This window comes from Vipera ursinii (genome assembly GCF_947247035.1).
Source record: "Vipera ursinii genome assembly, chromosome: 5".
NCBI classification, from domain to species: domain Eukaryota; kingdom Metazoa; phylum Chordata; class Lepidosauria; order Squamata; family Viperidae; genus Vipera; species Vipera ursinii.
The window spans coordinates 59906823-59922089 of record NC_139518.1 but is presented as its reverse complement, the minus strand read 5'-3'; the positions used below and the strand labels follow the sequence as shown (position 1 = coordinate 59922089).

The 15267-nt window shown below is 37.6% G+C and overlaps 1 protein-coding gene across 2 annotated transcripts in view; it reads right to left on the bottom strand.

The window, feature by feature from the left end:
* LOC310641231 (disintegrin and metalloproteinase domain-containing protein 9-like) overlaps positions 1 to 14602 on the bottom strand; it is a 31765-nt gene extending 17163 nt beyond the window's left edge. For both annotated transcript variants that reach the window (XR_014492697.1, XM_083364096.1), the window contains exons 1-11: positions 14447 to 14602; positions 12912 to 13000; positions 11133 to 11209; positions 9403 to 9481; positions 6843 to 6919; positions 5147 to 5348; positions 4566 to 4631; positions 4180 to 4248; positions 2445 to 2617; positions 1632 to 1716; positions 807 to 928 (exon numbers count right to left, since the gene is read on the bottom strand). Coding sequence is in view for 1 of the 2 variants with exons in the window: in XM_083364096.1 (XP_083220222.1) it covers positions 807 to 928; positions 1632 to 1716; positions 2445 to 2617; positions 4180 to 4248; positions 4566 to 4631; positions 5147 to 5348; positions 6843 to 6919; positions 9403 to 9481; positions 11133 to 11209; positions 12912 to 13000; positions 14447 to 14519 (1112 nt within the window). In the remaining variant the exon portion in view is untranslated. The remainder of the gene's footprint in view (positions 1 to 806; positions 929 to 1631; positions 1717 to 2444; positions 2618 to 4179; positions 4249 to 4565; positions 4632 to 5146; positions 5349 to 6842; positions 6920 to 9402; positions 9482 to 11132; positions 11210 to 12911; positions 13001 to 14446) is intronic.
* Positions 14603 to 15267: the final 665 nt, after the last annotated feature.

Sequence of the window (15267 nt, the reverse complement as noted above, 5' to 3'; positions counted from 1 at the left end):
TGTTTCCTCTTTAACCAATTAAGACAAGTTTAGGGAGGACTGAAGTTGGGTTTTCTTTTGCTTTTTTGATCAATGTAAGTGGCTGGCTAGGCTCCATGGGATTTGACAAGTATTTCGGATGCTTGAAGTCCTTGTCAAAGTCTTTACCTTCTTCATGAAGGAAAATAAGTGATAAATAGAATGATTATTAGCATGTACACGTAGTCCTCAACTTATAACTATTTGTTTGGTCACCTTTTGAAGTTACAATGACACTGAAAAAAGTGACATGACCATTTTTCACGTTTACGACCCTGGCAGCATCCTCATGATCACATGATCAAAATTCAGACAACTTGGCAACTGACTCATATTTATAACAGTGGCTGTGTCCTGGGGGTCCTTGTAACCTTCCAACAAGTGAAGTCAACAGGGAGACCAGATTCACTTAACAACCGTGTTACTACCTTAACAACTGCGGTGATTCACTTAACAACCAGGGCAAGAAAAGGTGTACAATGGGGCAAAACTCACTTAACAACTGTCTCACCTAGCAACAGAAAGTTTGGGCTTGATTGTGGTCGTATGTCATTGCTAATGAACATGCGTGCAACCTGACAAATACATGGATTGCTGTGAACCCTTTGGACAGCACCCTTTTTGTACGTCTTTGTTAGATTAATATTCCAACTTTACTCCAATGCAATGCTTGATCCTAAAGTCTCTAATTGATCAAACACCAACAAAGAATTGGCACATTAAACTTAATATATAAATAAAATAAAAACCAAGCCTATGTAAAAATAAAGTTAAGCAAATGTTCTTACTTATCTGAACTGTACATTATATAGGTATTTGGACATCTTTCATCGTCGTGATTCATACCAAGATTATGTCCCAACTCATGCGCAACCACTGTAGCTTGATTTATGGCAGAGCCGTGATCGAACTAGCAGGAATATCAGCATTGTTAGCATAGGGTGGGGAATGGGGGATGATTCTTTTTTTAAACAAGAAAAATAGCAACAGCACAGAATAGAAAATAACACCTGAGCTAGACAAATCAAAGTCTGTTTCATTTCATTTCCCCTATGAACTCCAAATTCTGATGGGAAGAAGCCCACAATTAGGAGATGAGCACAAGGTTAGTTGCAGAATTCCACTGCAGCTCAGTTTTGGCACAGCATACCATCACCAAGACCCTTTTTTAAGAACATCTCAGCAGGTAGCAATTATGAGAGTTCATGGTAATGATTTGCAGTTAGGAAAAAAAATTGAAAAACCTCCTCTTTCCCTCTTCTTAATTACACTATTTATTCTTTTTAAAATCTGTTTTCATTTTCTACCTATCGCATACCGTTTTATAAAGCTCAGTCAAGTTGCCTCTTACCAGCCTTTTGTTTATCATCAAAAGCCTTATTTTAAGCTTTCTCTATAGAGAAAGATCTCCTTTGGTCTCCTTTGGGTTACTTTTCTGTGTTCCCGATGTGCTAGCGTTAGACTTTGTAGGTGTTCAGCATGACTTTGTCAATGGGTTAGCAGTCAACACCAATGTAGGCATCTGTTCGCAGCCCTGACACAATGTAACAGATGAAAATGTTCTCTATGTAAAAGACTCTCTGTTTACAACTGAGACAGGATATTATACTTACTGTAGTGATTGATCCTCCATGATCTGCAGTACAGACTGTGCCAACGTAAGCCATTCCAACTGTTTTACCGAAGGGCCTTCTCCCTCTGAAATGCAGGAACAGATTAAAGGTGACATGGAGTTGAGATCCATCTCAGGACTGAATAATGTACACATAAACATTTCCTTTATTTATACATATTTTGTTACACATACACACAAACCAAGCGCATAATATATCTCCCTTGCTTCTCTGACCTTTTCAAATGCTACAGTATTTTAACATCCTGGAAAAAGTCATTGAATTGGATTCGAGATACATTGGATCCTCGGCCCGTTGTTTAATTTCATTTGATTTTAAGACAGATATAATGTCTTTGGCAGACTGAGTATCCCGTCTTTTATGTTAATGACAGACAGATATAATTATCCATATGGTATCTTTCCCTATCTTAGATTAATTCTATGTCATGTTAATGATAATTTAATTAATCTATTGCATGAGAATTTTAAACTTCTTTATCCTTTATTTATAATATACTATAATGGTATAAAATATACTATGTTCAAAAATTTAAAAATAAACTTGAAACGTATTTTGGCTTATATTCTAATAGCTAAGAAAAATATATTTTCTTAGGCAATTAGCAGCCAAAAATTATTTTTAAATAATTTTTGTGCCAATCTCCACAAACATCCACAAGCATATCGACCAAAATCTTTCCCTAAATGATATAAATTTCTAAAATTACTGGAATATTACAACTGTAGAATTTTCATTTTGTTCCCAACACTCAAATATATCTGTATGTATGATATAAAGGAAAATCCTTACATGATGAGATGGGCAATATCATTTCTTGATCTCGTAATAAGATTTGTTTTCCTCCAAGTCACAAATTTGCCCAATACATCTCCAGCTGAATCGCCTCCCACCTCTATCTGGTTTCCATTTGTCCATATTTCCAATCCAATTAGGACAACTTGTATGTTTAAGGGTCTGAACATCTGTAAATATACATTTATTGCTATTATGTAGGTTTCAGTAAATTTAGATAATTTCTTCCAAACTGTTCCATCTCTGGCACTAAGCTGGTGGGAAATATGCCGTGCAAAGAAGTATATCTAGTTAGCCTGAAGCCAATGAATGTGCAGTCAGCACACTGACTATGTTTACATGTTGAATTGACATACATAGTCCACTTTACCTATGAGTTAAAAAAACAAACCATAATTGACATAATGCATTACTAAAAGACAGAGTTCACAAGCTCCAAGGTTGTGATTTGCAAACCTGGTTACTTAAGGACATTTTCTTTGTTTGAACAGATTCCACAACATGCACAAATGCGCACCCACTGAGGCTTTGTTGTAAATAATTCCTGCTAACGCATACAAACACTTCTCCAGAATTATCACTCTTAATATGAATTATGCTGCATATATAGTTGAACAGCTATATTCATTCATTCATTCAGAAGCAAAAGAACTAATGCAATAAACAAACATTTTGATCGAAAAGTTCCTGTTTTTCAAAATGTACTAGTTATGTTCTTACAAACTATTTGAGATAACAAAGGGGTGAAGTTCACAGCAGGAGGAATATTTGTGCAATCATGAAAGGCGAGATAGAAAAATCTTCCTACACCAGCAGATTAATTTGCATAAGAATTTTGTGACTTCAAGAAATAGGATTGTGTAAGAAAGCAAGTCCTGGTCTCTGAAATGGAATACTAATACTTATAGGAAAGGTCCCATTTATCCATCATTATGCAATAAAGGAAGGTGACATTTTATAGGCAATTGAGGTGAACTTCTCTGGATAAACTTCTACTCTCAATGTATTTAAAATATATAATCACTGTTTCCCTAATTGTCATAATAATTACATTGTTTAACATGCAGTTTTTTTTTCTAATACTGGGGAAAATGGCGAGTCACATAGACTAGAAAAGGGTTAGGTTGTAAATCCCAATCAGTTCAGGAAATATAAGAAGCTCATTTACTCTTAAACATGTTTCTCTGTGTAAGCAAGATTAAAAAATGATAATGAAATTTAGCCCAATTTTATTTATTTATAAAAAATTGTGCTGCCCACTGCAACAACTCTTAATACTTACATATAATTGACATACAATTTTTACACAAAAGAGAACTATTCTAAAACTACTACAAGTAATATTAAAGGTAAATATTAAAATTCTGAATACAGCAGTAGGTTTTAAGTCTATTCGGAAGAATAACAAGAAGGTGCCTGCCATAATTTACTGTATATGTAGATTCCTTTAATGGATCACAATCTCATTCTCACAAATATATTTTCTTTTGTCTGTATATATATTTTATGAAGTTAACAGCAAACAAAGCCTAACTATAAACTGAATTATGTCACATAAATAGTATCTAATTTTTGCAGCAGCAGAATGTAAAAGTAAGTTCTGTATCTTGGATTTGGTTTTTTTTAACCTATGTCGTGACCAGCTTCAGTTATGGACATTTCATTATAGTTTATTTTTTATTTACTCTTAAAATGTGGCATAACAAATGAATGACAAAATATGCTGACTTACCCCATCTACATAATTAATCAGTTCAACTGTTTCTTTCTGTACAGCTTCAACAGTTCTTTTGAGTATATACTAAAACAATTAAAGAAAGAAAACATTGTAATCAGGAAAGGCAATTAGGAATTTTTTTAAAAAAATCCCCAGCAATGTTGGTCCACCCAAAAATCCAAAATCTAAAATACCGTACCTTCCTATGAACCAATCAACTTAACACAACTTAAGTATCGTTAAATTAAGACCATTAGTCATCTATTTATCTCTAGCCTAGGAAGAAACTCAACTTTTTGTCCTGGCAGAAATAAAGACTTATTATTGTGTTCATATCAGCAATGTAGCCACGGAGAAATTCTGGATAGTAAAGCTAAAGATATTTGGCTCAGAGAAATTACCCTGTTGTTATCAACAACCATATAGAGTTCGATGTATCGCTTATCTGGTAGCACAGTTCTTCTTTTCTGTAAAATTGAAAACAGACCCCCATTACATAACTGTTTTATTTGGAATTAGTTCAAAAATGAAGTAAAAAGTTAACACTAGCATTTGAAGCCAATTGATGTGAACTATTGTGGCCTGAAAATAACCAATCTCACTTAGGTCAGTCAAACAATTGTTTTCAAAATCAAATCAAATCAAAATTCCTTGTTTGCTTTTAGTATTTTGATTCAAACTGGATTTGGGATCAAACTGTGAAGCAACAATACATTTTCCCCTTTTTTCAGCCAAATTACTTGAATTTGATTTTAGATGAAGTAATTCAAGTTAGATAATTTTAAGTTATTATTATCTTTCTGTTCCCCCACCTCCACCCCACTTCCCAAGCATTATTTAATTTCAGAAAGAAATAACATGAGGAAAAATGTCCTTGGTGTGAAATAAATAATTTGTTAAAAGCGAAAGAGCTGTGGCTAATATCTAGAATACATAGATTAAAGCATGCAATATATGAAAAGCAATATAAAAACACATTTACCCTTCGAAGAGTGTCCTTACTGAAAGGACTATGTGATACATTACTGTATTTTAAAATATGTTCATGATACCAGTCATCACTTTGTACACCACAGGAAAAAGGTTCGTGAGATTTATCTAATACATAGAGAAAGTGTTCAAATTTATTTGATCCTTTAACTGGCTCCATGCCATATTGTTTGTCACCAATATAGAGGATTCCCCTGAAAAGGACAAGAAAAGTTATTTGATTAAAGGCCAGCTATATAAACAAAAATAACCATGAATAAGTACCACAATGTAATACACAGCAACATGACAGTACAAATCTGCTAGTTTCTCAATGAGGAAATATAATGATATGTCTTTAGATACAGATAGTTCTCAATTTACACCACAATTGAGCCCAGAATTGATGTGGCTAAATTAGAAGTTTGTTAAGTGAGTTTTGTCCCATTTTACAACTTGTGTTAAGTGAATCACTGCAGTTGTTAAATGAGTAGCATGGTTGTTAAGTGAATCTGCCTTGCCAGAAGGTCGCAAAAGATGGTCACATGAGCTCGGGAAAATGCAACCATCATAAATATGAACCAGTTGTCAAGCATCTGAATGTAAATCACATGATCTTGAAGATGTTGTAATGGTCATAAGTGTGAAAAATGGTCATAAGTCACTTTTTCCAGTGCTGTTGTAACTTTGAATGGTTGTAAGTTGAGGACTACCTGTATAGATGAATTAATATCAGATTCAGTTCTGGCACAAATGTCTAGAAGTTTACACATTTTGGAAGACCAGATAACTTTCCTAAATTCCAATAATGTAAACTAGGCATAGGAACCTCTAGCTCTCCAAATGTTCTTTAAATACATCCTCTCATTCTCCTTCACCGTAGGCCTTATTGGCTGTGACTACTAGAAGTTATTTTTCCGCAAATACTGGAAGGCCATAACCATCCTTTTTATTTACACCCAATATTCAAAATAGCAACGAATTGTCTCTTATCAGCCTTTTTCTATCTGGCCTTCTCCCAAGGCCAGAACTTTCAATCAGTATGGCTAAAACCAGGGATCGTAAGAATTATAGCTCTAATACATCTGGACTCTTCAGACTTTCAAAAGTAATATGAAGATGATCCATGATTATTTTCACGGTTGCTGAGCTGAAATTCTGGGAGAAAAAAAAGCAAAAATCACTAGCCTACTCCATGCTACTGCTATGTTCCACTGTTGTAACACTTCCTTATTCTCCAAACACTCCATGCAAAACGAAGCTTTTGTTGTATCTGCTACGCTTGTGGAATGGGATAATCCTGAGCTTTCCCAACTCTAATATACTATGATTAAATGAAAGAATAAGAAGACTAGAGGAGAGTGGGGATCTTAATTATCTAGTTATCTCCCTTTGCATTCCAGTATTAAAGGAAGAATGGAGACAGACGAAACTGAGGGGATAAGTTCCCCTTATTCGACTGAAAGCTTAGAAGCACAAAATGGATGAAACAAGATACAAAACAACACAGTAGGTTCAACTATACCACAGCTCAGTCAGAAATGCCTTAGCAAAACTCTCCAAAACAACTTATACTTGTGGGAATATCGATTGCAGAGTTGATTTCAAATTAGCACAGAATATGAAAGTGCTCTAGGCTTCACTTTCTTCCATTGTATTGAAAACTGTCTGTCTCTATTTATTGATAAAAGGAAAAAGAAGGATTATACCTAAGGCCATCACAGGTACTGAGAGCAAGCAGAGAATCTGGAACTCCCTCAACATTTCCATGGTAGTAACAGTGGGTCTGAAACCAAATAATTAACAGCAGTTTTTTCAGGCAAATAGTAAATGCAGTTTATTATCTGATGGAAATAAGTATGCCATACAGCAGACATGTCAAACACAAGGCCCGGGGGCCAGATCCGGCCCGCAAAGTGGTTTCATGCGGCCCGCGAAGCCATCCTGGAAACAGTGAGGGAACGGCCCCCATTGCCTTGGCCCTGGCCCAGAGACCCTCCTTCTGCCAGAGACCCTCAGATCTGTCCCACTCAGATCTGTCCCCCATAGGCACCCTTGATGCAAACAATGTAGAGCTGGCCATGCCCACCCAGTAGGCCATACGTACTTTAGCCACGCCCACCCAGGAGGCCACGCCCACCCAGGCCACACCCACCCGGCCCCCTAAGGGCAACCGCAATGCTGATGCGGCCCTCAATGAAATTGAGTTTGACACCCCTGCCATACAGTTAGCCCTCAAACTATAACCACTATTGAGACTGTAATTTCTGTTACTAAACAAGGCAATTATTAAGTGAGTTGTATCCGATTTTATGATCTTTTTTGCCCTGGTTGTTAAGTAAATCACTGCAGCTGTTAAATGAATCATGCAGTTGTTAAGCAAATCTTCCCCCATTCATTTTGCTTGTTGGAGCTAGCTGGGAAGGTCAAAAATGGAGATCACATGACTCCAGGACATTGAAACCATCATGATAAATCTGCATGATATGCTTACCTCCATGGAGGTTTCTCATTTTCTTTCCTTTGTGTCTCACAGAAAATAAGATGAACGTTTTGTATTGTAACATATGGATCATTATAAATAATTTCTTGTTATGGTTTGAAACAATTAAGATATAATGGTTCTCTGAATCATTTTTATATAAAGGATATAGTGACAGGGCTTTTATAGTGTGCTCACGTAGTATGATGTGATTTGCTGGTTTTTGCTCAGTGCAATGTACAAACACTAAACTGCTGCTATTATAGTTAAGTACACCTGAGGGCATAGGACTATTCTATAAAATACAAAATGGTGTGCATTCTAACTTTGATTTTCACAGGACTTTCCCATAGAATTAGGGAACTATCGATTGCTTTCTAGATATAGTTTCTTCCCAATTTTTTTTAAAAAAGCTTTCCTGCATTGGAAGAAAAGCAATATCAAAGAAGTGGGGTTATCTCTATAGAAAAATGTACATTAAATAATTTAATAGTCAAAACCTCCAAGGCCTTGGGGGCTCCAGGACAGCCAAACTCAATACAAGCAAGTAGTTTTTGATACTATGTTTTGCATAAAATTCAGCCAAGACAATCATAATGTTTTAATTGGCCCAAACAGTGAGAAGCTAACACTTTAGCAAGGTTTGCTGGAAGTTCATACTGGACTCCTTTTTAGAATGGAAGTTTCTCAGCTTCAAATCCACTCCTCTATGAGCACTAGTGCCTTAAAATGGCAGCCTTTTAAGTTTTCAAAAAGCATTTTTATTAGCAGATAAAGTTACTGGCAAAAAAGATCAACTCAGGTAACAAATTACCAAGTTAATTGTTCAACTCTCATTTGATACTGATGGCAATGAGTTGACCCAGTGCTCAAAGGAAATGAATTGAACAGGGTTTTTTTGGATCCATGATGTCTATCCATGTTGCCCCCAATAGGAAGAATATTCTAGGCATGCTATTCTGTGTGGGAGTCCTAGAGCATCATTCAGAAATATCTGAAGCTCAGATTCACAGGCAGATTCAGGCTGAGTAAAAAAAGTTTCTTATAAAATTGGTTGTTAGTTGTATGCTAAAAATACTGCTAGTAAAAGAATATACTTTCATAAGATATATTGTTTAACTTCCCAGACTATTAATCATCATAGCAAAGGAGGAAATACAGTGTATTCCAAGAACTAAATGTAACAAAATAGCCCTGCCACAGAAAAGTGGTTTTCGGGAATGGAATGACATTGTCTTCTCCTCGTGTTTCACACTTGCTAGAATACAATTCACACCATATCCAGCTAGTAGGGCCATTGGAAAAGGTTTTGTACAACTCAAAGCTTTATTTATTCATTTTTTTTAACCTTTCCTTACAAACTCAAGAAGGCATATCTATCACTGTTTCTGCTTCCCTTTTATCAGAATAGGTGGCTCAGCAGTTAAAAATGCTGAGCTGGTCAGCTGGAAAGCTGGCAGCCTGGGTTCATGACCCAAGTGTGGTGTAACAGAATGTACTCTTTGTTACTTGTTCCAGTTCCTGCCAATCTAGCGGTTTGAAAGCATGGAAATGTGAGTAGATAAATAGGTACCATTTCAGTGGAAAGGTAACAGTGTTCTGTGCGCCTCGACGTATATTCATGCTGGTCGCATGACCACAGAAGTGTCTTTGGACAACACTGGGTCCCTCAGCTAAGAAATAGAGATGACCACTGCCCCTAGATTCAGACACAACTGGACAGGGGAATCTTTCACCTTCACCTTCAATAATAATAGAAAGTTGTCTTCTTCACAGATACAACATACCTGAGTTTCCACAGGAGTACTCTCCAGCTTGCCCTCTTGGTTATAAGTATATATTGTGAATTTTTCCCCAAGAAGGTTTCTGCAGCAAATTTCAATTCAATCGTATTTTAAAATGCAGGTTATTCATCAACGAATGATAATAATACAATACTTTAATACACTGGTCAAAGTAAAAGTAAAATTGATCCACGATATTTTAGTGAAATATAAGCTGAATTTGATTTTTTTTTTAAAAAAATGTATTAAGTAAACATTTGAGCATTTTTATATACGGAAATCTTATCATTTTCAGCAATGGTAGTGCCATATCCTGTTAATCCATCATGTAAAGTAATATTAAGCTAAAATGGAATATTAAGCAGTGAATTAATAATACCATAATGAACAACAATTATTATTATTCTAGCAATATAAGAAATGGAAGCATGCTATGTAGTTTAGCAAAGATCTCAGTGGTAGATCTCAGAATGTAATTCTATACTATGATACCCTTCAATCATTTTAAGACTTTCCCTGGTCAGTAGGCGTAATAAGGAACGCCTTCATCACCTAAATCACAGACCCGAGGAGTTCTCACCTTTATTATGCAATTACCCTGCTTTATTCATCATTTAAAAGCCAGCCAATAGTATCCTGCATTTATAATATTTTGATCTTTTTCTATCACTATTTTCATAATTTATGGTTCAAGTGAAAGTCAAGGTACAAAAGAAGGAACAACTATGCAGTGCCTTGGGGCTTAGTGGTAGATGTAGCCCTGCAATATCTTTGTGCCAAAAATTAATTATACAATTGTTATTGTGTAATAAACTTAAAATGCCAAGTATTTTGAGCAAGCGGTACTCCAGTAGGTATTGCCAAGATGTTATATATCCTGAGTATCTCTCACAAGCTACTCCTATGGCTTGCTTATTCAAGTCATCCACTTATCATGTAAGATTTCCTTACTGACAGGAAACTAACCCAATTCAATTAACCTCTTTTGCTGTTTCTAAGTCTCATTTAATCATCCCATTGATCCAGTTATGCTTCTCATGTAAATGGAACAACGGAAATGTTTCAATAGATGTATGATTCAAGGTAAGATTTTATGATTTAGATATAGGTTTCTTGGTCTTTTGCTCATTTACTTTTTATTTATTTATTTATTACTCATTACTTATGGGGTACTGCTTGTTGTATAGCTTTAACTTGCCCCTCCCATTTTTTGTTTGTTAGGCTTTGTCCTTAAATGTTCTGAAATGACATGGATGACTTTCTTGTATCATTTTCACTCTATGACCTAATGTTGCACTGAACTAAATCCAGTTCAGCTGCTAGACTGTGGATTCCATAAGTCCCATCTGTTTCTCATCTGCAAAAGCCATCTGCACTTTACAAAACTTTTCATTGTGATAGCATATACTCATAAAACACAGGATCCACACCCAAAATATTTTCTCTCCTTGGGCTCCCACAGTAAAGTTATTTCAGCTCATAATCTAGCATAACTCCTTACTTCTTGTAAGATGAAGAATATCCTCAAATGTTTTTCCCAATGCCTCATTCAAAATAGAATATTTCTCTCTGACTTCCATGCTAGCAAATGCCATTCTTTAAAGGGTTTCTTCTATTGAATAGAATCTATTGTATTCTACCTTTCAGACTGCTGGTTTTAGTGATGTTTTCACATTCCTCAAAAAAAAAGTTAAAATAAAATGGAAAAGGATCCAGAATTGCATACAACATACTTATTTTTCTTTAATTTCAGAATGTGTGTTCCATTTCCAGTTTGTATCGAATAAGAGAGCTGATCATCTAAGTGTTCCTGAAATATAATCAGGGAGAGATATATAAAGCATTTAATGTGTGCTTCACCAATTCTTTGCAATGGTGCTGTTGCTTACAAACCCCCCCCCCCATGCTAATACGGTTATGCTTACTTTCTAACCAGAAAACAAATCAGACAGCTCACTCCGGCTTGACATTTAACATACTGTATGTTTTACTATATCTTCTGCAACTTAGACACATCTAACAAAATAAATGTGGGTCTGTGTGTGTGTGTGTGTGTGTATGTATGTGTATAAGGTATGTTTATAGGTATAGGCAGAGATATAACCTCTTTAGGTATGGCATAACATACATGGATTTACAACATGTATTAACATTTCACTTAGATTAAAACAATGAAATATGAATGTTAAAAGGAATTGTATTCAGATAACAATGTCTAGGGCTCTAGGCCATTTTTCCAGATAAAGGCATCATTGCTTATCTGGAAAAAAATCAGATATTTGGACCAATACATGCCCTTAGCTTACAGCTGGCCACAATGTGATCTACAGTTTGACACGGGACACCACAGTCACACTGAAGGGATGATGATATATCCCATTTATACAGTGAATCTCAGCAGATGCCAGGTGAGGTGCGAATCCTATTCAGGTTACATATACATATGTATACAATTATAAAGCCCCAATATAAATCTGCAATGCACATACAGACACATTATTCCAAGGTTGCAGATCTACATAGTGTAAATTACATTCTGACAATGTAGCTAAATTCATTGGATTTCTTGCTGGACTAACATGATGAATACAATATGCTGCCACCTTTCCCCAGCATGTTTTGCAATAACAATAGAGCTTTACAGCCCTCTCTAAGTGGTTTACAGAGTCAGCCTATTGCCCCCAACAATCTGGCTCCTCATTTTGCTGACCTCGGAAGGATAGAAAGCTGAGTCAACCTTGAACCGGTCAGCATCAAACTCCTGGCAGTTGAATGCAGAGTTAGCCTGCAATACTGCTTTCTAACCGCTATACCACCACGGTTCTTGATTCGACTGCATCAATGATGCTAACAATGAGACTAGCTCAGAAAACAAACCTTCACCCTCAGTGATGCTACTGTTGCAGTCAACATGGTCCATGGACTCCTGGCTTGTTCAGATTCATCCCATTTCCTCTCAGGTACAAGGCTAGTTCTCTCTGACATCAAAGGATCTGCTGGATCTATGTTTTCCAACTACTAATCTCAAGGAGGTTAATTTATACCCATTCTAGAACTCCCATAAAGGCATTTTTTCAGGAAGGAAGGAAGGAAGGAAGGAAGGAAGGAAGGAAGGAAGGAAGGAAGGAAGGAAGGAAGGAAGGAAGGAAGGAATTCTTCTAATGCAAGAATTGTACCATCCAGCCTTTATATATGTTGGAAAATCCAGCACTAGACTCCTCTAAGCTGAATGATAGGATTGTTGTGTCTGGCTACCACCATGTTGATCGATAAACAATAAAAGATTTGATAAAAGATTTTTGTATTAATACTAACGGTGGCTTGCAGAACTCTAAATTGTTTGGCAATAGCAACTAAATCAAGATATTACTATTATTCCTCCTGATTTTGTTTAATGAGGACATAGATTGACCAACAATACTTGTCTTCTCTATTTATATATATTGTTAAATACTGTAGAATATTATCTGAGGAGCATCACAGGAATGAAAATAACTTAAATGGAAACAAACCTCGCTAAAATGTGTCCAGCGCTTCTCCCTGTCTCTTAATCTTCTAGGAATTATAATCTCGTATGTGGATTGCATATGAGTATGCCCGTCTACAAATGAAACATTTTTAAATTGGTATAGATTTTCCAATAACATCATAGTTTTTACTGAGTACAATTATAAGGAATCCAGAAATGTACTTTACAACAACTACATCAATATTTATTTATAGTAACTAAGAGAATCCACAAATCAGAAACAATGTAGTGACACCTTCTCAGACTAACAAATTTTATTAAAAGGCATATCAGACCAGGAAAGTGTCTAAAGTGATGTAGGACTGATATCGGAAAAAGGCAGTCGGTTCCCTAGAAATATCAATGATTTCTTTGCAGGATGGGGAGGTAATTCTTGCCTGGACAGCAGAAGATTCTAGATCTGGGCCTAGAACAGACATGTCAAACACAAGGCCCGGGGGCCAGATCCGGCCCGCGAAGTGGTTTCATGCGGCCCGCGAAGCCATCCTGGAAACAGTGAGGGAACGGCCCCCACTACCTTGGCCCTGGCCCAGAGACCCTCCTCCTGCCACAGACCCTCAGATCTGTCCTGCCCAGGCCCCCATAGGCACCCTTGATGCGAACGATGTAGTGCTGGCCACGCCCACCCAGTAGGCCATACGCACCTTAGCCACGCCCACCCAGACCACACCCACCTGGCCCCCTGAGGGCAATTGAGTTTGACACCCCTGGCCTAGAAGGTCAACTTCATCTTCTACACTTCCATTTATTTTACCTCTATACTTTAAAGTGCATAAGCATGAAACGTTAAAAGAAACTAAGTCTGCAAAGCCAGGGGAAGTTTCTTGGACACCTAGAGTTGCGGACAATAAAAAAAAAAAGAGGGGGAGATAAAGTGAACCAACGCATAACGCAGTTTAGGAAAACCTGCGTATAATTCATCTCTCTCTCTCTCTCTCTTTTCAAACACTGAGTACAGTATTTCATTTTGATTATCCGCGCATAGACTTTCGCAGGAGCACCAGACTCAACTTTTTTTGGGGAGGGGTCATCCTCAGCATCACTACCCAGGACAGCAATGAACATTTCAAAGAGGCAGAGCTCTCTCCCTTCTTTAATCCCTTTAAACCTTTTCCTTGACATAGGTCAGGGGTCGGCAACCTGGCTCTTTTATGACTCGTGGACTTCAACTCCCAGAATTCCTGAGCCAGCAGGAATTCTGGGAGTTGAAGTCCACGAGTCATAAAAGAGCCGAGGTTGCCGACCCCTGACCTAGGTCTATGGCCATGTCGATTCTGAAAGCTCATCAGGAAACTCCAAATGCGCGGGGCAACAGCTCGCCTTGAACAATGTAACTGCCAGTCAACTCTCTCTTCCCTGAAAACGCCTTTGCCGGGAAGCCGAGTCACCGACAGCGTTTCCTTCCCTATAAGGAACCTCAAGATCATTTCCCAATAACTCGGGCTCGGCCGTTTTAGCCGACGCTTTCACGCTCTTTCTTTTAAGCAGTCCGAAAGCCAATCAAAGACGAATACTTGCCCAGGGCTAAGCTCAGCTTTCCCACGGCGCTGAGTCCCAAGAGGAAGAAGTTCAAGCAAGAGGCTGCTAACATGATCCGCTCTTGCCAGCTTCGACGGTCGAGGCGGGAAGAGCCCGGGCGGAGTTCATCTGACGACTGTGGGTAAACAAGCGGCACTGAAACCTTAGGCGCACAAGCGGGAGGAGTTCACTAACCCCTCCCCACGAGCGGGGGTAGCGCTGGACCTCGGAGTCATGAACTCGTTCCGCAACATTTCGAGCATGAATCAAGCGATTGACAGGCAGCCCGGCGCCCAGCCAGGCGGAGGAAATTTTTAGGAAGTAAAGAGAGGTGGGGGAGTTTTCGCAAAAGGCAGTTGTAGACCAGCGTTTCCCAACCTTAGGAACTTGAAGATGCGTGGACTTCAACTCCCAGAATTCCCCAGCCAGCTATGCTGGCTGGGGAATTCTGGGAGTTGAAGTCCACGCATCTTCAAGTTCCTAAGGTTGGGAAACGCTGTTGTAGACGAGGGGTTTTTAGACTGCCGCGGGCCCGGGTCGCTTCCGACGGGGATGATGGCAAGCTAGCAAGCCGTAATTTATTTATTTATTTATTTATTTATTTATTTATTTATTTATTTATTTATTTATTTATTTAAATTTCTATACCGCCCTATTCCCGAAGGACTCAGGGCAGTTTACAGGGCAGCATAAAATACCATATACAAATAATATAGAATTAAAATACATGAAATTCATTAAGCCCAATTAAAAACAATATTTAAAAAGCTAAAAACCCCTTCAGTCCAGGCTTGATAGATCGAAAAACCAGGTTTTCAAGT